Raw genomic sequence first — 24,755 nt, forward strand, 5'->3', positions numbered from 1 at the left:
TGGTTCCTTAATGTTAAAGGGTTCATTTTTGAGAAGGTCAAGAATTATGGATAACAAATTTATGAAATGATATTTTTAATGTCTTTCTTAATCTAAAAATCTGCCTTGAAAATATAAGAGAAATGCAGACCAAGACATACTATATTTCACTGATTTCTTTTCCTTTGTTTGAGTTGTCTTTCACAAAATGACTAATATGGAGAGATAGTAGATAATATGGAGAAATAGTAGATTATTTCACATGTAAAACAAACAACAAAAAAAAGCAAAACTCTTCTTTGATCACTTATTTCAGGGTAGCTAAATGGCTCAGTGGATAGAACTAGACATGGAGACAGGAGATCTAGGGTTCCAATTTGGCCCGAGACACTTCTTAGCTGTTTGACCCTGGGCAAGTCACTTAACCTCTAGGACCTCACTGCTCTTCTGTCTTGGAACTGATATTTAGTATTGATTCTTCCTTTAAAAAACAAAACTGAGATAATAAGGACAAAGACTTGTACAAAAACATTTATAGCTCTTTGTGGTGGCAAAACATTGGAAAATGAGGGGATGCCCTTCAATTGGGGGGATGGCTGAACAAATTGTGGTATATGTTGGTGATGGAATACTATTTGTGCTAAAAATCTTTCAGGTTGGCAAGGCTTATTAAACTGTGCAATCAGAATAGCAACTGAATATCATCAAAGCTTCTTTGAGAGTCCCTTTGGTCAACCAGCTTAATGAGATAATGTCTTGGGGAGATACTTTGGCACTCTGACATATTTCAGTTTGGGTGGTTTATGGGAGAGATTCTTCAAGCACAGATTCAGAGATGGTTCTGTTGTTTGAGCAGAGAGAAAGGCACAGTCTGCCATGAGGCGAGGAGGATGTGAGCCACCATCCAAAGTAGCTACCTTAGAGAGATTCTGGTTCATGACTACGATGACAAAGTCTTGGGATAAATTTCTTAGTGTAGAGAGGCTGATGGTGAAGTAGATATGGCAACAAGGCAATGGAATGAAGCCAGGGATTATGTTGGGAGTGGATTCTTCAAAGATCAGAGAAGATGAAGTTTTCAATTTACTTTTTCTTTTATTATAAAAGTAAAATAAAAAATAGCATTTATAAATCCAACATTTCTCCTTTAAAGTTTTTGATCTAAAAAAATTATTTACAATTGTAAAATGCAGAAATAGTAGAAAATACCATTTTCAGCATTGATTAGACCAATGTTTAAATAGTCACTGAAATATACATATTTCTTTCTTTCAAATCACGGGGATAACTAAAAGCAACAAGTTTTTAAAAAATTGTCCATTGAATGACTCCCACTTCAAAATACTTTTAAAAAATCTCTTTATAATTTGAATGAGTAATTACTATGACTAGCTAGAGGGAGTATCTTTGGGGGTACTCCCCAACACCTTTAAGGGGGAGTGGGTATGTAGCATAGAAACAGCAGGGACAAAAATAGAAAGCAATTTGAGTCCATCTGCAGCTGAAAAAGTTTGGTAAGACCCATTTCCCTAAAGAAGAAGGCATCACCCTGGCCCTGGGTTCTGCTTACTAGATATATCTTGTAAATGAGCCAAACTAAAATTAGTTTAAGAAATCAGAAGGAAGTTTTAGATGCTGGTTTTAATCCAGAATAGTTCAAACCCAGTTCGCTTCATCTGAGCACCTTGACCCCCTTTCCTTTGAATGGTGAAATGGGATTTCAGGATTTTCATTTCCACCAAGCTGAAAATCCTCAACAATTCTGTTAAACTTTGCCCTCGATCGATGTTTCCTGTCCATAGTCGCAAGGCATTTTGTTGAGTGTTATCAATGCGCCAGTGCTGGTCAGAGACTCAGTAAAGCTGAGTTTACGGAAGGAGGTCTCTACCCCACTGTCACAGACACTTTCGTTGTCTTGAAGTTTGCAAATGTCACCTGAGGATGGAAGGAAAGGTATAGTTGTTTATGCTGAATAATTCTTACTTGTATGGAGTATTCAGACATTACTGTCATTAAACAGCCCCCTCCCCTATATTTCTGCCACCACTGCCACCCAACCTTCACTTTTCCCCCATCTCAACAACCTAATGAAACCAAGGAAACACTGTGCCAGGGTACGGGAGGGGAAGTAAATGGGAGGAAGTCCCTGTCCTAAGAGAGCTTTAAAGAGTAGAAATGACTAATTGCAAACATACTAGGTCCCTTTCAAAACATAATCCCAACGAAAATGAGAGAAGGGAAGAATAGAGGGATATCTCCTGGGCATAGGTATAGGACTCAAAGTAGACTTTAATTTGGAATCATTGCATGTGAAGCTGATGAAATTGATACAGTAAAATCCTTTCCCTCAGTCTCTCTTTCTTTAAAAAAATCCTTAACTTCTGTCAGCATCAATTCTAAGTCAGAAGAGCAGCAAGGGCTAGGCAATGGGGTTAAGTGACTTGCCCAGGCACCTGGAGTCCACAGACCAACAAGGATAGATTTAAGTGTCTAGGTTGGGAGGATGTGAACTATGATGGGGAAAAATTACTCCTTTATCCCAATAAAATTGGTTTGATTTGTAATTCTTCTAATTTATTTATTTTTAATTAAAAAATTTTTCCATGGTTACATGATTCTTCTTGTCTCCCTCCCATCCCTCCAGAGCTGACAAGCAATTTCACTTGGCTGTACATGTATTATCACTCAAATCCCATTTTCTTCTACTTTATTTTATGCACTTAAAAAACATTATTCTGAGAAGGCTTTACCAGACTGTTTAAGGCATGTAGGACCCAATGAGGGCCCCTGATATAGTCTCTTTCCATTATTATTCCACTGGTTCATATAGCTGCTTATTCATTAATCTACAAACTTTGGGGATATTCAGGCTGGCTGCTCCCCAAGTTCTTGTTCACAAGGCTAAAGATCTTTTTGTTTGCCAGCCCTATGGGCAATAGCAGTGGGGAAGTGTCACTATTCTGCAGCTTGTCCAATGTGTGGGCTGGGGGCAGAAGACTGGTCCTACCACTAATGAACCAAGTAACCGTAGACTTGATTTCCTTCCTCTATCAAAAGGAAGGGTTGGATTATTGAGCCTCCAGGGTTCTGAGTTTCATACTTTTGCGACTCTAGGGTGGTGATACCTGCCATGCAATATCTAAAATTAAGAAAGACTAATCTAGGAAGTCCAAGGTCAGGAAGCAGGGAAAAGTGACTGTGTCTGGTCCACACAGGAATATGGAGACTGCCTCTCATCCCCCCTACCCTCCCAAGACATTGCGTTTCAAATTTGTAAGTATCCTCATACCTAGTTGCTGTCTTATGCAGGAGGGTGATGGAGGGAGTGAATAGATCTGTTCAGTAGGTTGCTCTTTGATTTCAGATGGGTTTACTGAGGCAGAGAAGGCTTTCTGGATGACTTCGATTGCTTCAGTATAGCCCATTTGTCTCAGGGCATCTACTAGTTCTCTTATTGTTCCCCCAGAGACCTGTAAGAGAGAAGGGAAAAAAATAGCATTTCTTTGTGAGAAGCACTTCAATTCTATTTGACAAGAAGAACTAAACCCAGGTGGTTCCCCATTGGGCTGTAAGCTCTAATGCTCTACTCTCTCCTCCATAGCCACCCTATAAATACAGGAGTGCCAGATGCAAATCATCAGAGTAAAGAGACCAAGAAAATGTATCCTTTCTGAAAAGAATTCAATTTCCTGTTTCATCTCTTAAAGACCACTAAGGAAATCAGAGAAGCCATTTATAGTGAGTACAGAGAAAGAAATGCTGAGAAGTAAAACCTCTACCTAGACTGCAGCTTAGAGGATTTCCCTGCGTAAGTTACAGCTCTGGTTATTGAAAAACTGCAGCTGGGGATGGATTTTTCAAAAGAAAGAAAATGACTTCATCTCCACACTCTTTCTACCATCTGTATCAAGCCATACTGAATTCTTAGAAACAAAGTCATCAGCAGGACCCTGGGCTTCATCAGAACCACCTCACCTCGCCCACACTAAACTCTGGCATGAAATGACATTTTTCCACTAGGCAAGAATGTGCATGTCGATTATGTTCTAAACCTGCTTATTCTGTTTAGCAAGGTGCTGAGCAAAAAGGAGTATTGGAGTTGCTCACTTCTTTCTCTCTTCTTTTCCTCTTTCTCTAGCCTTTGTCTACACCCCCCTTTCTTTTAACCCTCTATTGTCCCTACTCTGTGTCTCTTCTCCTCTTTCCTCAGAGGGTCCTAAGGGTAGAAAGTCAAACCCTTGTTGGTAAGCATGGACCAAGCCAGGGCAACTTTTCAAAGTTATGAAGAGAATTCTTGAGCCTCAACCTGACTGACTGTCTGTCTGTCTGTCTCTCCTCTTTCCCTTCCTTCCTTCCTTCCTTCCTTCCTTCCTTCCTTCCTTCCTTCCTTCCTTCCTTCCTTCCTTCCTTCCTTCCTTCCTTCCTTCCTTCCTTCCTTCCTTCCTTCCTTCCTTCCTTCCTTCCTTCCTTCCTTCCTTCCTTCCTTCTTCTCTCTTTCTCCCTCCCCTTCTCTCCTCCTCCCTCCCTCTCTCTTTCTTAACCCCCCCAATTACATGTAGAAACAAATATTGACAATTGTTTTCTGACATTTCAAGATTCATATTCTCTCCCTCCCCATAACTCTCCCTGAGGTGTTAAAATGTCTGATAGAGGTTATACCAATGCTGTCATACAATATGTATATCCATACTCCCTATACTTTCCATGCTGTGAAAGAAGACACATAACAAAAAACTCAGGAGGGAAATAAAAGTGAAAAATGGCATGCTTTGATCTGCAATCAGGCTCTAACAGTTGGCTGTGGAGACCACTTTTCATCATGAGTACCTTAGAGTTATCTTGGAACCTTGCTGTGCTAATTATAGTTTAGCCCTTCATGGTCAATATTTCTGTTACTGTATACACTGTTCTACTGGTTCTGCTTACTTCACTTTGATTCAGTTAAAATTAAGGCTTTCCAGGTTTTTCTGAACTCATCTTGCTCATCATTTCTTACAGTACAATAGTATTCCATTACAATTATATACTGTAACTTGTTCAACCATTCCCTAATTGGTGGTCATCCACTCAGTTTCAAATTCTTTGCTACTATAAAAAGAGCTGCTAAAATATTTTTGTATAAGTAGGTCCTTTCTCCCTGTCTCTGACCTCTTTGGGAGACAGACCCAACAGTCGTACTACTGGGTTAAAGGGTATATGTAGTTTTATGGCCCTTTGCATGTGGTTCCATACTGCTCTCCAGAATAGTTGGATCAGTTCACAGCTCCACCGATGGTGTGTTAGTGTCCAATTTTCCCACACCCCCTCCAACACTTATCATTTGCTCTTTTGGGTCATATTAGCCACTCTGATAGTTGTATCTCAGAGTTGTTTTAACTTGCTTTTCTCTAATCAATAATGAGTTGGAGCATTTTTTTCAGATGGCTCAAGATAGTTTTGATTTCATTTGAGAACTACACATTCATATCCTTTAACCATTTATCAATTAGAGAATGTTTTGTATTCTTATAAATTTGAGTCAGTTTCCTATATATTTGAGAAATTAAACCTTTGTAAGAGACATTTGCTACAAAAACTTTTCCCCAGTTTTTTTGTTCTCTTCTAATCTTGGTTGCATTGATTTTGTTTGTACAAATGCTTTTTAATTTAATACAATCAACATTATCCATTTCACTCTTCATGATGTTCTCTATGTCTTGTTTAGTTATAAATTCTTCCCTTTTTCATGAGTCTGCTCCCCTAGTCTGTTTATAACATCACCCTCTATTTCTAGATCAAGCATTCATTTTAACTTTATCTTGGTATATGATATAAGATGCTGGTCTATGCCTAGTTTCTGCCATAATGATTACCAGTTTTGTCACAAAGTGAATGCTTCCCCTAAAAGCTTGGATCTTTGCATTTGTCCAACACCAGGTTACTATCGTCATTATGTACTGTTTGTTGATTACCTAACCCATTCCATTTTCCACTATTCTATTTCTTAGATAGTACCAGACTGCTGTGCATGTGTTTTTCTAGAGCTATAGCTTTCCTCCCTTTGGGGACATGCCCAAGACCCATCCTTATTACTAAGCATACCCCAAACTCTCATATTCCAAATTTTTACTACCATCTTGTTCTAATGAACCCTGATTTTATCAGGGTAGTTTACACAATACTGTAAAATCTCAGCCTAGTTTGTAGACACTATCTAAAAAGTTGGCCAAATGAAGGCTCTGGGAGCCAGTGTGTCAGCCCATCATGACCCAGTGCAAATGGAAAAATTTGAGGCATATGGCCCAGGCACTTCAGGTGGTATCTAAGAAATAGTCAAAGGAGAAGGCATCTCATCCATCCATAGCCAGTCCTGGGTTTCCTAGTTATAGAAATATTTTTATTTTGTGTGTTCTCCTTTTTAGCTCACCTCTGAGACCTTGAAGAAGGAAGAAAAACAGGGATGGGCTAGACTGCAATTACATAAAAGTTGAATGACAATATGGGAAATCTATTCTTGTTCAGAAAGCTGCATTAAGGCTTTATAATCTTTGATTTATAAAAAGATATACTGTTACAAATACTCATCTACTAAACAAATAAAAAACCTTTCCAGACAACAATTCAGTAGTTTGACATTTTCTTTTTTGCCTTCTGTCTTAGAATCAATACTGTGTATTAGTTCTAAGGCAGAAGAGCATTAGAAAGGGTTAAGTGACTTGCCCAGGGTCACACAGCCAGGAAGTATCTGAGGCCACATTTGAATCCAGGACCTCCTATCTCTGGGTCTGACTCTCAAACCACTGAGCCACATAGCTTCCCCCCTTCCCCCAGTTTAGCATTTTTCTACAGCAGCTAGAGAAAACATAGTGGATAGAATGCTGGACTTGGAGTCAGGAAGACCCAAGTTTGAACCCTGTCTCAGACTCTTACTACTTGTGGGTCCCTGATGGCAGATCATTAAAATTTTTTTCAACCTGTTTCCTCCTCTACAAAAAGGAGATAATAACACCTACCCCGACAAGGTTGTTGTGAGGACCAAATATATACAAGGAGGACCAAAAGACCAAATATTTACAAAGTGCTTTGCAGATGTTAAAGTCCTGTGTAAATGCTATGAGAGATATTATCATTGTGTTAATCCTCTAAATATTATTTTCCTAAAGACTCTGGAAAACCCTAATATGCTTGGGAACAACCTTCTCAGAGAAGGTAACTTTACTGTTGCCAGGTAGGATCACTGAGTCGCCAGTTTCTTTCTCTGGGTCCTGGGGGTGGAGGAAACTCTGCTTCCCAGCTAGTGGGGACCAATAATGGCCAAGAAGCCAAATGCAAACGCTTAAAATGGGTCATCACCTCATAGTTGTCCATTAGAGTTTTGGAAGGAGCAGGACTCAGCCGGAAGGCATTGTTCAGTATCCCCAAGCCTAATTTCTGTGCCAGGGTCGACCAGTTTTTGTCTGGATCAGGCATCTCTAACAACTTATAAAGCTGCAACTTGGCTTCTTCATCCAGCTGTTTCATATCTCCTAAAGGGAATGAAGGAGAAACACATCTGTCAGAAGTCACAAGAGAGAGAGATAGAAGAAGTTAATAACTGCAGGCTCATTACCGCATTGTTCTCTCGCCATCTCACAGTGGAAGCAATCAGACTATTTTATTTGAGGACCAGTCAGTGCCCTGCTGAGCAAAATTAATATGTATTTCTGTAGATTAAAACTGGGAATTCTCCCTCTTTGTGCCTCCAGGAACTTCAAACTCAGAATGAGAACTTGTGCTCAACACAGCATGAACCATATTTTTTCCTAACAAGCATGCTTTATTTGTGTTTTAAAATATTGTCAGAGAAGAAGAGATTCCTATTCATTCCATCACAACCTACCCTGTGCCAGTAAATCACTGGATGTTGACTCTGATTGGTACGGCTTTCCATTTAATATGTCATAGACCTGTTGGGAAGAAGGGAAAATGTTCCATATTAATGACACTGTCTGGGGGAAATCTCTTCCCAGTCTCTCAGGCTTAAAGAATGCTTTCCTCACCCACCTACCCTGCCCCCATGAAAGCTAGCTCTTAGGAAAGATTTGTGAATTTGATTTTGGGGTTTGAATGAGTCCTGGGTCTCTATGGGTCTCCCAGTATTACTGGTCTGCAGGTGCAAGGACAGCAAAGTGAACTGAGACCTCCTGTCATGAACAGCAGAGCCTGGAAGCAACGATGATGTATGGGAATGCCGATGGCCCAAGAGTTCTCAGAGATGCGCTGGGAAAGCAAGCCAGTGTGCAGGCGGGGGCTGCCTGGACTCTGCATGTAAATGCCTGAGCTCTAAACCAGGCCATGTAGCAGGTCAATGGGTCATCTGTGTATGGGCTGGGCTAATCTTATTGCTTCCTCTCTAGGAGGCAACTGGGAACCTTTGGTAGTAAGTATGTCTCTCTTTCCAAGGTTTCCTCCCCCAACCCTCAGGCTCCTAGGGTTCTTGTGCTTTCTTTTTCTTTTCTTTTAAAAAAATTAATTTTACTTTTTTTACCAATTACATGAAATAACAAATTTCTACATAAGTTTTCTAAAGTTATATCATCCAAATTGTCTCCCTTCCTTTTTCCTTTCCCCCTCCTAGAGCTGGCAAGCAAGTCTATCTGGGTTATACATGCAATATCATGCAAAACTTATTTATGTATGGTTCAATTTTGTAAGAGAATTATCTCGTAAAATCAAAATCCCACAACATAAACCCAAATAAGCAAGTGATAATTCATATGCTTTCATCTGAATTCTGACTCCAATAGTTCTCTTTCTGGAGGTGGGTAGCATTCTTTGTCCCAGGTCTCTCAGATTTGTCCTGGATCAGACAGTTCTGAGGGACTTATGAGAAAGAACGCTATCCACATCCAGAGAAAGAACTGTGGGAGCAGAAATAAAGGAGAAAAACATTTGCTTGATCACATGGGTCGATGGGGAAATGATTGGGGATGTAGACTCTAAACGATCACTCTATTGTAAATATTAATAATATGGAAATGGGTTTTGAACAATGATCCATGTAAAACAAGTGGAATTGCTCTTTGGCTACAGGAGGAGGGAGGGAGGAGGAGAAGGAAAGAACATGAATCATGTGACCATGGAAAAATATTCAAAATTAATTAATTAATCAAATTACAAAAATAAAAAAGAATTGTCCTGGATCTTTGTATTGTGATCTTTCCACAGTATTGTAGTGACAGTGTATGATGTTCTGGTTCTGCTTATTTCACTCTGCATCAGTTCATTTAGATCTCTCAAGTTCTCTCTGAGGTCATCCTGTTCATCATTCCTTATGACCCAAAGTAGTCCATCACTATCATATGTCACAATCTGTTCAGCCATTCCCCAATTGAGAGACATCCCTATAGTTTCCAGTTTTTTGTCACCACAAAAATATTTTTGTACAAGCATGCCTTTTCCCATATTTTTTATGTCTGGGATACAGATTTAGTAGTGGATCAAAGGATATGTACAGTTTTTATAGCCTCTGGGCATAATTCCAAATTGCCCTCCAGTCATGCTTTCTGACCTAACCTATTAAAACTTGCTGTCTGGGGGCAGATAGGTGGCTTGGTGGATAAACAGCCAGTCCTAGAGATGGGAGGTCCTGGATTCAAACTTGGCTAGCTGTGTGATCCTGGGCAAGTCATTTACCCCCCACTGGCTAACCCTAACTGCTTTTCTACCTTAGAACCAATGCACAGTATTGATTCTAAGACGTAAGGTAAATGTTTAAAAAATAAATAAATATAATTTGTGATCGGAGGCATGATAAATTCAAGTCTTCCTGACTCCTTCCTGACTCAAGACTTCCTGACTCTACCCACACTAGTAAGTTGCCTCTCAAACTCACTTTGTATTAAGGGATAAATACTGATAAAACTTGAATTAATGTTATCATCTTAGGAAAAATGAGAAAAGCTTAAGCCAAAGGAAAAAAAGGCATAATGGTAGGATTCCAAGTAGCTGTCAGAGGCTGGAGTGATGTTTAGGGGGATTGTTTTTAGTGTTCCCCTGAAATCACAGGGCATAAACCTGTTTGTAAGGCTGGTTAAGGAAATATGTAGGACTTTTTGCATTAATGGTGTACCAATTACTTTTAATATTATTATGTGGGTCAGATAACAACATTAACTGACTTGATCATGGTAGGCTAGAGGAAGAAGGGTCATCCACTGGAGGCCAGGGCATCTCCAAATGGGCCAGTGCTCCAGTGCTGTCGTGGCCTCAAGGCTAGTCCTGCTGTGGCCCTCTTTATTGGTAGGTAGAAATGGGACGCTGAAATGGGTCACTTTCTCAGAAGACCTCACCACACAGCAGCCCAGAGGGGTTATTTATGGCCATCAAGATAAAGGGAGATAAGTAAACTTTCTCTCTCTCTCTCTCATCTCTCTCTCTCTCTCTCTCCTCTCCTCTCTCTCTCTCTCTCTCCTCGTCTCTCTCTCTCTCTCCTCTCTCTCTCTCTCTCTCTCTCCTTCCTCCCTCCCTCACTCCCCCTCTCCCCTTTTCTTTCTTTCCTTCCTTCCTCCCTCTCCCTCTCCCCCCTCTCTGTCTCTCTCTTTCTTTCTTTTCTTCCTCCCTCCCTCCCTCCCTCCCTCCCTCTCTCTCTCTCTCTCTCTCTCTCTCTCTCTCTCTCTCTCTCTCTCTCTCTCTCTGTCTCTCTCTCTGTCTCTCTCTCCCTCTCTCTCTCTCTCTCTCTCTCTCTCTCTCTCTCTCTCTCTCTCTCTCTCTCTGTCTCTCCTCTCTCTCTCTCTCCCTCTCTCTCTCTCTCTCTCTCTCTCTCTCTCTCTCTCTCTCTCCCTCTCTCTCTCTCTCTCTCTCTCTCTCTCTCTCTCTGTTGAAATGAACTGGATTTAGAAATCCCGTTAAGACTCATGGAGCTTTTCCCATGTCCAGAAGTCTGTCTTGGCCCCATCCTTCCAGACTGGGGAACCTAACACATCTCCCTAGTGGCTTTTCTCATCTAGAATGTTGAGCAAAGTCTTGAACTTCTGTATCCCAGTTATTCTTTTGTATTTAATCTTTCCCCCTTCTTAAGTCCTCTAGGCTCTTGTCACTGTGACACCTTAATGTCTAGTAGGAAATGGTCTGGCATAATGTAGCAAAGGCTGAGATATATCTAAAGATATGTTAAAATAGCAGGATTGCTCCCCCCGCCCCAAAAAAAGCCATGGACATTGATATCTGTGTGACCCTGGGCAAATCACTTAACCCCCAATGCCTAGCCCTTACTACTCTTCTCCCTTGGAACCAATATTTGGCAGTGATTCTAAAGATGGAAGTGAGGATTCTAAAAAAAATTAAATTCCATATTCCAGAAATAAGAAACAAGGAACACATCATGGGCTGCCTCACGCATAGTCTTTGCCTTATCAGGAGTTTCTCTCTCTCCCTCAGCCAGCGATCAACAAACAGGGGACCCCACTCGCCTGTGAGTTGGCCGCCATATCCAGAGGTGTAGTCCCAGGAACTACGCCCTCATCTTCTCCATCCTGATCCCAGACATCATCCAAGTCATACAGAGGTTCAAAGTTCTCCAAAAGAGGGTCTGCACCTGAGGAGTAACATACCACCCATAAAGCAGATGTTTCCTATAACTAGCTGGTGCAGCGTATTGGAGTCAGGGAGACCTTAGTTCAAATCCAGCCTCAGACACTCTATCCAGCTCTAATCACTGCACCATCTTGTTAACCACTTGCTTTATTGAGGTGTAATAAAGATTAAAGAGAAGCATTTTTTATTTTAAGGGTTCAACACTTCTTTGTAAAGGCACCCCTTAAAGACAAAGTAATGCATCTCTTAAGACCTTTTGTTGATGAATGTATATAAATTGTCATCAGTCAACAGTCAATAAACATGTATTATCACCTACTATTTAGAAATTCTACACCGAGGAAGGCAAAAATCAGTCCCCGATGTTTAATTGTCTCTGTGGAGACAGGGTCTGTTTCCAGAAGGGGAAGGGAGAGAAAAATGACACTCTGCTATTCCACCATTGGGAATCTTCATGATTAAAAGGAGAAATAAATACCCTCAACTTATTCATGTAAAAATGTTAATGCCTTTTTACCAGGTGGATGGTCAGAATATTCCTCTGAATCTTGCCAGGCTTAAGGCATGAACTTTAGCTGAGACATAACCTTTATCTAAGATCAGTTTCCTATTCCTAAGACCAAGCAATATCATGGTCTCCACAGAGGAATGATCTCCTGAGTGGGAGCCCCAACTTCTTTTCCTTGCACAGCGGTAGATTTAGGAGTTTTCACATTGGGGAATTTTTTCCTAATCTGGGTCTCTGGGTTGTTTCTCACATAAATATAAGCAGGTCCAATTTTATGAAAACCTGGGACATTCAAATCCACTTTATCCAAAATGATTGATCTAGATGGGATTGATCTGGATTGATCTGGATTGGAAAAGGAAGCTATGTAGGTTCTCTGAAGCAGTTAGGTGAGCACTGAATTCAGGAATAGTCATCTTTCTGAGTTCAAATCCAGCATCAGGCACTTAGTGTGATCCTGGGCAAATCATTTAACCCTTTTGCTTCAGTTTCTTCATCTGTAAATTAGAACTAGAGAAGGAAATGGCACACTCTAGTATCTTTGCCAAGAAAATTCCAGATGGGGTCATGAAGTGTCGGTACTGACTGAAAATGACTGAACAAAAACAGTTTCTCTAAATCGCAAACACCCTTAGTGTGCTTACAATGGGGTTTAGTTTACAGAAGTTCCAAGTACATCTAAATTTACAGCATATCCTGTATTGTACAGAGACTCACGTCTGTCTGTCCTTTCCTTTCAGCACTAACGGATTACCTGCCTCTGAAGACTGATTTTGCCTACAAAACCCCAGCTTGTCCTACCTGCTGCCTTGAGGAGAGCTGCTAGCTTGGTGGATCCTCGCCCAGCAGCAATGTGAAGGGGGGTGGTCCCGTCGTAGGTTGTGCTGTCCACGAAGGCATCACCCTACAATGTTGCCCACCAAAAGAGAGGGAGTGAGTAGAGGGAGTCTTCTTTTTTGTCCCTATTTTCTCATAGCAGTCGTCTCTCTTTAGCCATGCCCAATAGCTATATGGCTGTTGGCTCTGCTTTGCCAAAGAGCCGAAGCTGATAGAGAGAGAGAAATCTAAGGCAATGAACTTGGAGAAACAAAGCAGGATTAAATATGGAGGAAAAGTTATCAGAAAAGAAGTTATTCAGAGGCAACTAGGTGGCTCAGGGGACAGAAAGCCAGACCAAGAGGTGGGAGGTTCTGGGCTAAGATCTGGCCTCAAACACTTTCCTAGCTGTGTGACCCTGGGCAAGTCACTTAATCCCATTTGCCTAGTCCTTACTGCTCTTCTGCCTTAGAATCAGTGGAGAGTATCTATTCTAAGAAGGAAGGTAAGAGTTAAAAAAAATAAAGAAAAGAAGGGAAGCTATTCAAACCATCTTGAAATTTTGTTTTCCCCCTCACTTTTAAAATCAGTTTGTTCGTTTTTTAAACTCTTACCTTCTGACTTAGAGTTATATATTGGATCCAAGGCAGAAGAGTGGTAAGAGCTAGGCAATGGGGGTTAAGTGACTTGCCCAGGGTCACACAGCCAAGAAGTATCTGAGGCCAGATTTGAACCCAGGACCTCCCGTCTCTCAACCACTGAGCTACACAGCTTCCCCCTAAAATCAGTTTTATCAGTGCCTTTTGGCACTGTTTTTGGAAGCTGTTCTCCAAAATTCTACACAGTTCACTTCCTGCCAAGTTAAACCCTTTTTATAACAAAGCAAAGAAATTTAAGAATAAGGCTCAAAACAGTGAGAAAGTCTGATGGCGTATACATTAGACCCAGTACGTCCTTCTCCCTGTATCCAGTCCTTCCATTCCACAAGGAGGGAGGCATGTTTCCTTATTTGTTCCCCTGGACATCTGGTCATTTTTCAGCCTGGGCAGTGATCACACTCACCTCCAACAAGAGGCAGCCAGCCAAAGAGACGTTCTCTTGTTCAACAGCCAGATGCAGGGCAGTGCGCCCGGACGTCTGTTCCTGAGCATTGACATCAGCGCCAGCAGCGATCATTAGCCGAAGGCAGGGCATACTGTTGATTAGCATGGCCAGGTGAATCGCATTCAGGCCTGTGGCACACAGTACAAAAGGCAGAAGTCACCCAAGGATGATGGTGACTTGGCGCCAAGAAAGGGATGTTTGGAAACCCCCCAAAGATCAGTTGCAGAGTCTAGAAAATCCCTCTCTGCTACTCCTCCTGAGTGGTCCAAGGTCCAAGACCTTCTATAGAACTATCATAAATCCTTCTTGTGGCACTCATCTGTTCTCTGATGGGCAAAACATGGCCATTCTTGGAAATGATAATCCTTCATTTCCCTTTGTTAGGTTATAGCTTAGCTGTCTATTTTACCATCCAATTTCCCCTAAAAGAATTAATTCAATAACAATCAACAACTAAAAAAGTTTACGACATGATAGAAAGTATTTTTAGTTGAGGAACCATTATAAATAATGGCAGAGAGGCAGGTAGGAAGCACAGTGGTTAGAGGGCCAAGCCTGGGGGACCAAGAGGATCTGAGTTCAAATCTGGTCCCCCACACTTCCTAATTGTGACTTTGGGCAAATCACTTAACCCTGTATGCCTAACCCTTGCCCTTCTTATTGTTACTAAGATAGAAAATAAAGGATTTTAAAATTATTTTGATTATTTTATTATTTTTTCTTTTACTGAGACTAAAAATCATTTAATACACAAAACACCATTTAATTCACATGTAATACATTTGTCTTCTTTGTACAACCACACTGTCCAAATTTTTGAAATACTGTATGTAATTTATACAATAAAACCTATTAAGACTCCTAAAAACATTGATGTTAAGCCAATGTCACTTGTAGAACTTAAAAAAGACTGATTCTTCCTGATAGGAAGAATTTTTTTAAATTGAAAAATTCTATTTAATTAATTAATTTAAAATATTTCCCCATGGTTATAAGATTCATGTTCTTCCCCTCTTGTAGCAAAAACCACTGGGTTTTACATGTGTATAGATATAGATCAAGACCTATTTCTATATTATTAATATTTGCACCAGGGTGATTGTTTTGAGTCCATATCCCCAGTCATGTCCCCATCGACCCATGTGATCAAGCAGTTGTTTTTCTTCTGTGTTTCTACTTCCACAGTTCCTAGGAAGGGTTTTTTTTTAAAATGAATGAATGAACAAAGAGGCAGACATTTACCAAGTGCTATGTAATCTATCTATCTATCTATCTATCTATCTATCTATCTATCTATCTATCTATCTATCTATCTAATACTATCATACTATATACATAATACTAATGTATAATTGAAAATCTGTTACCCTAAAAAAGAACTACATATCCCAAGAGCCCACTGACTTCCTGTCATTATGTACTTCCTGTAGAGAGAGGATAAAGGGAGTGGTCCTTGAGGCTCTCTCTCTGATGTAGAATCAGCAGGGATGGTGGTGAATGGGGATGGCTAAAAATGACTAACCAGCCATGGGCACGTGATTTTTATTTTGTATCCTCTTTATTCCTTGATTTCTAAAGATCATTAATAAACCTCATAAAATATAATATTTCTGTGATTAGAGATTAAATTCTTATGAGTATAGCAATAGAAGAAGCATTAACAAAGTCCACCATTCATTTTCATGGCAATGTGAATTTTTTCCTACCTTCACCATTAGGGTGATCGATCAGTGGCAATATCTTTTTGTGCTTTAGTAATATGTTCAGAATTTTGTCATCTCCTTCCTTTGCAGCTAAGTGTAAAGCTGAGTTACCCAGGCGGTCCAGAAGGCTCACATCAGCTCCAGCCCTCAAGAGGTCTTCTACTACATCTTCCTGCTTGGTGATAACTGCTAAATGCAATGGCGTCTGCAAATGGTAGGGAAAAGAAGGCAGAGTGCATATTAGACAAATGGAGAAAAGAGGCAAAAGTCACTTCTACTTTGAGAGTTCTTATGGGGTTAGCATACAAGTCTGGTGGGGGAGAGTGCCTGGCCAGAATGAAAGCACATTTATAGGTCATTTGGGGGGTTTGCTGTCCCGTCTTTTACCTCCTGATTTTTAACTGATTCACTATTCACAGATACTGATTAGATTTCCCATGAAAAGGGAAGGGATATGATTCTGCCACTTTTCATCAAGCATACTCCTTTTTTTAATTTAAAAAATATTGGCTTAAAAAGGCAGTAGAAATATTTTTCATCCTAGATGAAAAAAAAAGTATAGATTGCTTTTTGGATCTCCGATTGTGCCCATGGGGGTATTTATTGCTCAACCTCCCAACAGGTGGGGCTTTTTGAGTTTCTATGGACTAATAATTTGTCACTTAGCCAATGTGATGATCAACATCTCCAAACTTAAAGGACAACTTTCAGGGAAGCTGGATGGTTCAGTGGATAGAGAGCCAAGCTTGGAGATGGGATATCCTGGGTTCAAAACTGCCCTCAGGCACTTATAAGTGGTGTGACCCTGGGCAAGTCACTTAACCTTTGTTTTCCTTAACCCACTGGAGAAAGAAATGGCTGAGTCACTCCAGGATGTTTGCCAAGAAACCCCATGCACAGGACTGGCCTGCTATGGTCTGTGTGGTCATGAGGAGTCAGACAGGGCTGAACAAATACTGCAGGCAGGCTCCAGCCATGAATTTGTGAATCAGAAGACAAAGTGGGATATTAAGCGAGTCTTTGCATATTTCTTGGAAATAGGCAGAGACTCAACTTGCAGCATCATTGGTATAAGGAACTCCCAGGTGAGGAAATTCCCTTCACCAATGCAGTTGGTTGGCCCCTTTGCTGCAATTCTCAGACCATCTCATTCCAAATGAGCTAGAATAGCTGGCATAAGTAGGAGGCTGCTTTCCTCTCTAAAGTAACAACATAGGGGCAGCCAGGTAGCTCAGTGGAGACAGCTGGGAGAACCTGGGTTCAAATCTGGTCTCAGATAATTCCTGCTTGTGTGACCCTGGACAAGTCCCTTAACCCCAACTGCCTAGCCCTCACTTGTCTTCTGTGTTAGAATTGACACTAAGACAGAAGGTAAGGGTTTAAAAAAGAAAAAAAAAACCAACACATGGAATAATCCATGACATGCATCCCTAAGGCACTCGTCCAAGGTTACAGAGCCAAAATATGTCAGAGACAGAACTGGACCTTGGGTCTTCCTGGCTCCAAGGTCAGCTCCCTATCCAGGACATGATGGAGTAAAAAATGGGCGTGAATTTGTGAAGCTGCCCATTGTTCTTGACTCTCTATTGGCAAGGGAGCAGGATGAGTAAGAAGATGGAAGGAACCTTCAATGCAAAATGTTTTCTCTTGACTTGCCTAAGCAGACTAAATGGGTCCCATCCTCCTGAGCATCCTCCTGTGTGCTCATGGATGGAGACTGGTGTGTTCACAAGCTTGACTCCTCTAGTCAATGTTATCACTTCTTTTTTTAATTAAAAAACAAACAAACAACCCTCACCTTCCATTTTAGGATCAATAGTGCATATGGGTTCCAAGGCAGAAGGGTAGTCAGGGCTAGGCAATGAGGGTTAAGTGATTTGCCCAGGGTCACACAGCTGGGAAGTGTCTGAGGCTAGATTTGAACCCATGACCTCCATCTCTGTGACCCTGGCTCTTAATCCACTGAGCCACCCAGCTGCCCCCAAGAAAATATTTTTAAAAGAAAGAAGCAACCCCATGAAATTCCTATCTTTATAAGGGCCAGACTGAACACTGGGTTTTAAAGGCCCTCCAAGGACCAATGACCCTAAATGGTGCAGGGTTTTCAAGATGTTTCCAAAAGGAAATCTAAAATGAAGCCCTGGCCCTATGTGAGCCCCTCCGTCAATTCTGAGACATGGGACCAATGGAGAATGGCTTACTCGAGTCTCCTCTTTCTGTCATAGGAGATCAGTTCCTTTATGACTTTCAGCATGACAGAGAGGGAATCTGATGAAAAATCAAGAGTGTAGGACCTTTTACCTTTCAAGAAACAATGACCAATCACATGGAAAACAGATCACTGGAGTCACACACAAGTAACTTAATAGATTGTGGTTGTTTTAAAATAGAAAAATTAAAAAAGAAAGAAAAATTAAAAATAAAGAAAAAACAACAAAAAAGAAAAAAAAATTGAGAAATTAAAATGAAGAATCAAGAATTTCATCAAATAAGTACCACAAAAATCTCTATATCATACTCTAGCTTAGAGCAAGGGTCTTACTGAAACTAGGGAGACATTTGGGCAAAGGGAAGAATAAGGAGACAACTAGAAAAAGTATAAAATAAATGAAGGAGGGGCAAGAAAGGGAGGGGAAAGATAACAAAGCAAAATGGTGGGTTGGGGGACAGGTTTAGGGACCAGGAAAGGTAAAATGAGAAGGAAGAGAGTGCATGATATATGGAGAAGGTCCCCTTCTGAAGGGGGCCCCACCATCCAAAAAAGACCTTCTTCCTAGACACAGAGGGTTGGTGGAGTTTTGTTCCTTGTAGATCCAGGGAGCAACCATTCCAAAAAAATCAGAGATTGTTCAAAGCAGGACTCCTTTGCAATAGGATCAAAGAGGATCCACTGATTCTCTAGTTGGTGTTGTCTTTTGGATATATTTAAAGAACTTTAAAAATGTGCCTCAATTTCTTTTAATGCCCACTTAATTTTCAGGGTACTAAAATACCTTGTGGATTTTTCTTTTCTCTTCCCTTGGTCTTAATTTACTTTCCATTTTTTGAAATACACCTTTACTCTTGGAATCATTTGCCTTTGTCACTTATACTTTGAAGCACTCTTTTTAGCACCCCAAATATTTTTGATCCTTTGTCTACACTTATCCTGAACTTCCAATAAAAGTATTCTTTCTTTCCCCAAGAGTCTTTAGGCTTATGTATTACTGACTTAAATTTTCTTCTTCTTTCTTTCCTAAACACAGTGAGAAAAGCACAAAAATGGTAAGGGACTGTCCTCACCTAAAGGTTTTGAGTGTTGGGTCAAGGTGGATATATGACAAGGCACCTATATTTCCCTTTTACAATATTCCAAAATTAAAACAGACTCCAAAGCTTGGATTCTTTGATTTTCCCTTTCACACCTGAAAGTTAATTGTGTCACAACTGATACAAGCATAATGGCTCACCCAGAGATTAACAGTCTGATTTACAGGATATCAGTACCAAAAACTTTTTAAAGCTAGGCTGCATTTTTATAACCAGGAAGAAAGGAAGGAACATGAAATCAATCATTTGTTAAATGAAAAAATTAGTCAAAGGCCAAATATGGTCCATGTCCCAGGAACAGGGCCTGGAAGTTCCCTTTATTGTTTTCTATTTTGGGCAGTTTCTTTAATCAACTTTAAACTTAAGAAAAAAATGACTAATTTTTATAAAAACTGACATCTCTGCTTACCTGGTAGAGGTCATTTCTCATGTTAATGATGTCATCCGAAAGCAAACCAGATATCACTTCTAGAAGGTTCCGTACCAATTCAGCATGAAGGTGGATGATTGCTAAATGTAAGACACTAGAATGTAAAGAGAGTGACAATAATCAGTTAGGCAGAGGGGGACATCAGTTAATGAATTAATAAGTTCAAACTGAATGGTCCAATCAGAACCTAAGAGAAAAACAATGTTTGTCCCTGGTGGCCTTTTTTGAGTGTCCAGTTTATGCTGACCTAGATGTCAGCTATAGAATACGGTAAGAGGGTACTGGAAGAAGAAAACTGATAGAGAGCCTGCAAATAAATGTGTTGGGTTTTATATTAAGTATGCCTTTGGTGATGCCAAATATTAATCTCCCTGGGAGAGAAATGCTAAAGTGTGTGATTTATTAAATTAATTTCAGATCAATGATATGAAGACATGCTTCTTACTTAGGTATGGTCAATAGCTAACCCAAGGATTCTTTTGTTGATGAAGCCTGGTGAATTCTGTTTTTAAATGTACAAAAGAACATGCAGGATGACAAAGGAAATATATTGAAATATAATATATCTGGGAGCAGCTAAGTGGCTCGGTGGATTGAGAGTCAGGCTTTGAAATAGGAGAAACTGGATTCAAATCTGGTCTTAGATACTTCATAGTTGTAGGACCTCTAGCCCTTACTGCTCTTCTGCCAATGTACAGTATTGATTCTAAGACAGAAGGTAAGGGTTAAAAATATATATATATATATATATATATAAATTATTTTATATGTGATATAAAACAATTATATAGTAATATAACATATTATAATACATAAAATTATATTACATCTGTAATATAATATATATTAGTTACAAAACACTAAAGACAAGTATATAGTTGAAGAATCTTTAAGTTTTTATTTGCTTCTTACAAAGTTATAGAGAGAGCTGTTCCCTATATCCATAATGTCACATAGCAAGAAATCATTAAAGTGAAGAAGTGAAAAGATCTATCAAATTTATTAACTTTGAATTTAGAACCATTTTATTCTGATCTGTTTCTTACTACTTGAAATAAATTTTATTTGAGATTGAACACTGGCATGGAAAGGCCTATATTATGTGAGAAACATTTTTACAAAAATGATATTATAGTTGCGTTATGTTTGGATGAAGTATTGTACTGTAAGGTTTCTATCATCACATGAAATCTGGGTCAGGCATCATGCATACGTGGCCCTTAAAAATGTTAAGAATTTCCAAAACTTCCTAAAGAATTTCCATGTATATTTCAAAGAAGAAGTAATTTTCCCTCCCTAGGGGAATTTCTCTATGATCAGGAGTTTTGATTCGTTTTTTTTTTCCCTTGTCCACGTGATGACTCATGGCCACAGATTCAGATTGTCAATTAGCTAAAGATGAAAAAAAAAAACCCTTGAGGAAAATGAATCCTGTTAGCAGAAAAGATATCTGTTGTCTCTGTTATAACAAATCATGCTCTTGGACAGAATCTGTGTTCTCTAAGCCAGTGACGATGATGATGATGAAAATGAGGAAGAGGATAATAATTGCCATCACTCTCTTCTTCTTCCGTAAGATACTATCACACACAAAATGGGGCCCAACTCATTTGCACAGAGGAAGATTCTTGAAATCATTCAAATCCTTCCAGACTGGTTGTGTTGAATAAAGGCAGGCTTTGCATTCGTCGCTTGTCTTACTACTCTCTACATGCTTAAACATGCCTTATTGCCTGCTTTCCCCTTCTATATACAACACTACCCTTCCAGTAGCTATTTCTTTTTTTTTCTAATTTGTCTCTATTCAATTGTTGACTGAAAAATCAAAGTATGTGCCTAAAATCAACAGCACAGAAATTATTATCTAATTCTAAGATTCCTACCTATTTTCATGATCATGAAAATAAATATTTTTAGTTCATAAGAATCAGTTTGTAGAAGAGATCTTAAGTTCTGATTTTTTCTTTCAGCATTATTTTATGTAGACTGTTTCATATTTTTTCTACAGTCACTTTTAATTAAGAAAGATTTCTTCTTATGGTTCCTTCGGCTCTGTATTTCCCCTGAAAAGTTCACTAGAAAGAAGTCTATCGTTCTTTATTGTATCCTTTTTGAATTGCACATTGTCTTACACTAAAAAAAATTCTTTTTCTAGCATACAGTTACTGTAGCATTATACACAAAGGTTGTAAGAATTCTCTTGCAGTACTGTATAATAATGAGGCCAGTGGTTATACCACATCCTCGGTTGCACTACAAGGAATGAGAACATAGATCTCTGAGTGCCTGCATATCCAGGGTTATTTTTTTGCTTGAAGCATCTGCTTCAGTTTTCATACCAAAGTTAAGGGAAAAAACCCACATCTCAGTGATGAAACTGATTTGAGTAAATTTGAGTCAAAGCCCATAGCTAGTTATGGATCTCTGAAGCCTGCTGGAAGAGCACGATGAAAGAACTGTCCAGATCATTTTAGAGAGGTTATAGAGGTTGGCTGGGTATGAAGGAGCCAAACCTTCATATCCACAGCAAGAGCAGAAATGGAAAGCTCTGGGCATAAGAAACAGTGACAGATGCAACAGATGCTATCACCATGACGTGAGCCCAACACCCTAGCTAGGTACAAACCAAGGGAAGTATTTAAGAAAACCAACAGACTTAATCAAGACAATATAGAAGAAAGCAGCGACTGCTTCTATATAGTTACTTGTTAAATCAAGAAGCATTTTTTTCCCAAGCACCTGCTATGTGCCAAGCAGAGAAAGTCCAAAGGCAGTCCCTGCCCTCAAAGAAGTCACAATCTAATGGGAAGATGATATTCAAATGACTAGGGACAAACATGAAATCTACTGGATAAACCGAGATAATCACAGAGGGAAGGCACTCATATTAAATGGGATTGGGAAAAGCTTTTTATAGAAGATGGAATTTTAGCTGGGATTTGAAGAAGTCAGGGAATCCGGGAGGCAGAAACAAGGAGAATTCCAGGCATGCAGGACAGGTGGGGAAAATGCACAGAATCACAAGATAGCATTTTGTGTGAGGAATAGTAAAGATACCAATGCCAAGGATATGATAGATGGACTCAGAAAAAAGTAAAGTGGAGAGAGAGAGAGAGAGAGAGAGAGAGAGAGAGAGAGAGAGAGAGAGAGAGAGAGAGACAGAGAGACAGAGAGACAGAGAGAGACAGAGACAGAGACAGAGAGACAGAGTATGGTTTTGAAGGGCTTTAAACCCTAAGTAGAAGATTTTGTTTTTGGTCTTGGGGTAATAGGGAGACACTGAAGTTTACTAAAGAGGAAAGGAGGATGATATGGTCAGACCAATGGTTGCAGGAAGATTAATTTGATAATGTTTCTGTAGCCTTTTCCATAGTATTTCAATGTAAACTCAGTCTAAGGAGAAGGAATAGTTTGTGGCTAGTCTAAAAAAAATGTTTTTATAGGTAAGGGGAAAAAAAAGTCAAACCAGTGAGGACAAAGTAGAGGTGAAGATACTGCAAATAGTAGTTAAAATAGAGTGACCTGAAGAAAAGTGGGTGACCTGGGGATGGAAAATGACAGAAAAGGAAATGGCCTTTGCCATCAAGACTCTGCTCAGGGGCTGAGCTAAGCAGAATGGGCACTGGAGGCTAGAGTATTTGAAGTCTTGTCTCTAAGGATTAATAAAAAAAATCTGAGGAACCCAGATACTCATTCCACCTTGGGATTAAACTGGTGACCTTGCATGGGACCCTTCTGGGACCTGCTTGAAAGCAATGTCTGGACTGTTGAAGACTGCCAACAATCATTACAACAAATGAGGAAAGCCTTCATCAAAGATTGGACCTCCATATAAGCCATCTCAGTTTTTCCTTCCCAGCAGGTCACACTATCTTATATGATGAGAATTGATGATCCCAGCTAGGGAAGAGTGAGGGGATTGATTTGACAGAGCCTCTTGGGCTTCTTTCCTTTCTCTTTGTAACTCAACAGCTATGGTTCAGTGGCTAGAGTCAGAAAGACCCAAATTTTAATCTTGCCTCAGATAATTATTAGTTGTATGACCCTAAGCAAGTAAATTAGTGTCTCAGTCTGTTTTCTCATTTATAAAACAGGAGTAATAATAGTATCTACCTCCCAAGGTTATTAGGAGATAAAATGTAAAAATATTTATAGTGCTTAGCAAACGTTAAAGCACCATGTTTTGTTGCTATTCAGTCATTCTTGGTCATGTCCAACTCTTTGTGACCCCATTTGACAAAGATACTGGAGTGGTTTGCTATTTCCTTCTCTAGCTCATTTTACAGATGAAGAAACTGAGGCAAACAGGGTTAGGTTTGCCTGGGGTCACACACCTAATAACTTTAATTGTCCAAGGATGGATTTGAACTCAAGTCCCGGTACTCTATGCACTGTACCACAGAGCTGCCCAGAAAGCACCATAGAAATGTCAGCTATTACAATTATAGTTGCTGTCTACATTTTTCAGAATGCCCCCACCCATCAGTCATTTGACAATTTGGTTCAATCCTTGCTGTCTCCAAGCCCACACACTTTCCCTTCTCCTTTCCCCAATTTCTTGTTCTCTAAATGGTCCCACTTACTTGTCCCCATTGTCATCCTGTACTGCGGTAAGATGGCGCTGGACAGCTAGCAACACTTTCACATCACCCGTCACTGCATAGTCAAAGAGGGCACTGGCATGCCTCTTAGCGAGCTGCATGGCCTTCTCTAGGAAAGGGTCACCTGCAAGGTAATCGTTCATTTTCTTCACAGAGCTGATAGTAACAATCATAAAACAGTATTTTATGCCTATTTCACACTGGCATGCTTTAACCAATGAGCCTACTTTTCCTCTGAGATCCACACTATTTTACTTGAAAAGATTTGGGTGCATGGAAGTCAATGGTTAGTCCTTCCAAAAAATAAAACAGTCTGAGAATTCAATCTAGTATTTATTAAGGGGGAAAAATACTTGAGGGGAGAACCAGGTTCTGGTTAAGGAGACATGAGAAATCTACTGTTCTGATCTGAATTCTTCAACTTGAGCCCAAGAACTCAAGCCATGTGGTGCTCTCATTGAGAAGGATGATTAGTGAAGTCAAAATTTCATTTGATTCTGCCACTAGTGATTCTCTAAGGCATATCTGATATAAATTAAATGTTAAAGTGACTACTCTTTGGGGGAAAACTAGGGCTCCCAGCCTCTATAGGGTCCCTTTCCTCAGAGGCTGCAGGAAACAAAGAGTCTATCAAAAACATGTAATCAGGCTGCCTTTGGAAGACAGTTTCCATGAGCCATTAGCGTTTTTATGGCTTACTTCCTCTTGGCAAATAGCCTAGAGACATCTGAGCAGTGCTCAATATTTTCAGT

At 39.9% G+C, this 24,755-nt stretch overlaps 1 protein-coding gene across 9 annotated transcripts in view; it reads right to left on the reverse strand.

The window, feature by feature from the left end:
- Positions 1–1,054: 1,054 nt before the first annotated feature.
- NFKB1 (nuclear factor kappa B subunit 1) overlaps positions 1,055–24,755 on the reverse strand; it is a 167,646-nt gene continuing 143,945 nt past the window's right edge. For all 9 annotated transcript variants that reach the window (XM_007495877.3, XM_056803144.1, XM_007495876.3 and 6 more), the window contains 10 exons: positions 23,986–24,127; positions 19,382–19,496; positions 15,667–15,868; positions 13,919–14,088; positions 12,842–12,944; positions 11,409–11,533; positions 7,838–7,904; positions 7,312–7,484; positions 3,269–3,449; positions 1,055–1,914 (listed from right to left, as the gene is read on the reverse strand). In XM_007495877.3, coding sequence (XP_007495939.1) covers positions 1,745–1,914; positions 3,269–3,449; positions 7,312–7,484; positions 7,838–7,904; positions 11,409–11,533; positions 12,842–12,944; positions 13,919–14,088; positions 15,667–15,868; positions 19,382–19,496; positions 23,986–24,127 — 1,448 coding nt within the window. In that variant the 3' untranslated portion in view covers positions 1,055–1,744. The remainder of the gene's footprint in view (positions 1,915–3,268; positions 3,450–7,311; positions 7,485–7,837; positions 7,905–11,408; positions 11,534–12,841; positions 12,945–13,918; positions 14,089–15,666; positions 15,869–19,381; positions 19,497–23,985; positions 24,128–24,755) is intronic.

Source organism: Monodelphis domestica, chromosome 6 (assembly GCF_027887165.1).
Source record: "Monodelphis domestica isolate mMonDom1 chromosome 6, mMonDom1.pri, whole genome shotgun sequence".
Taxonomy (NCBI): domain Eukaryota; kingdom Metazoa; phylum Chordata; class Mammalia; order Didelphimorphia; family Didelphidae; genus Monodelphis; species Monodelphis domestica.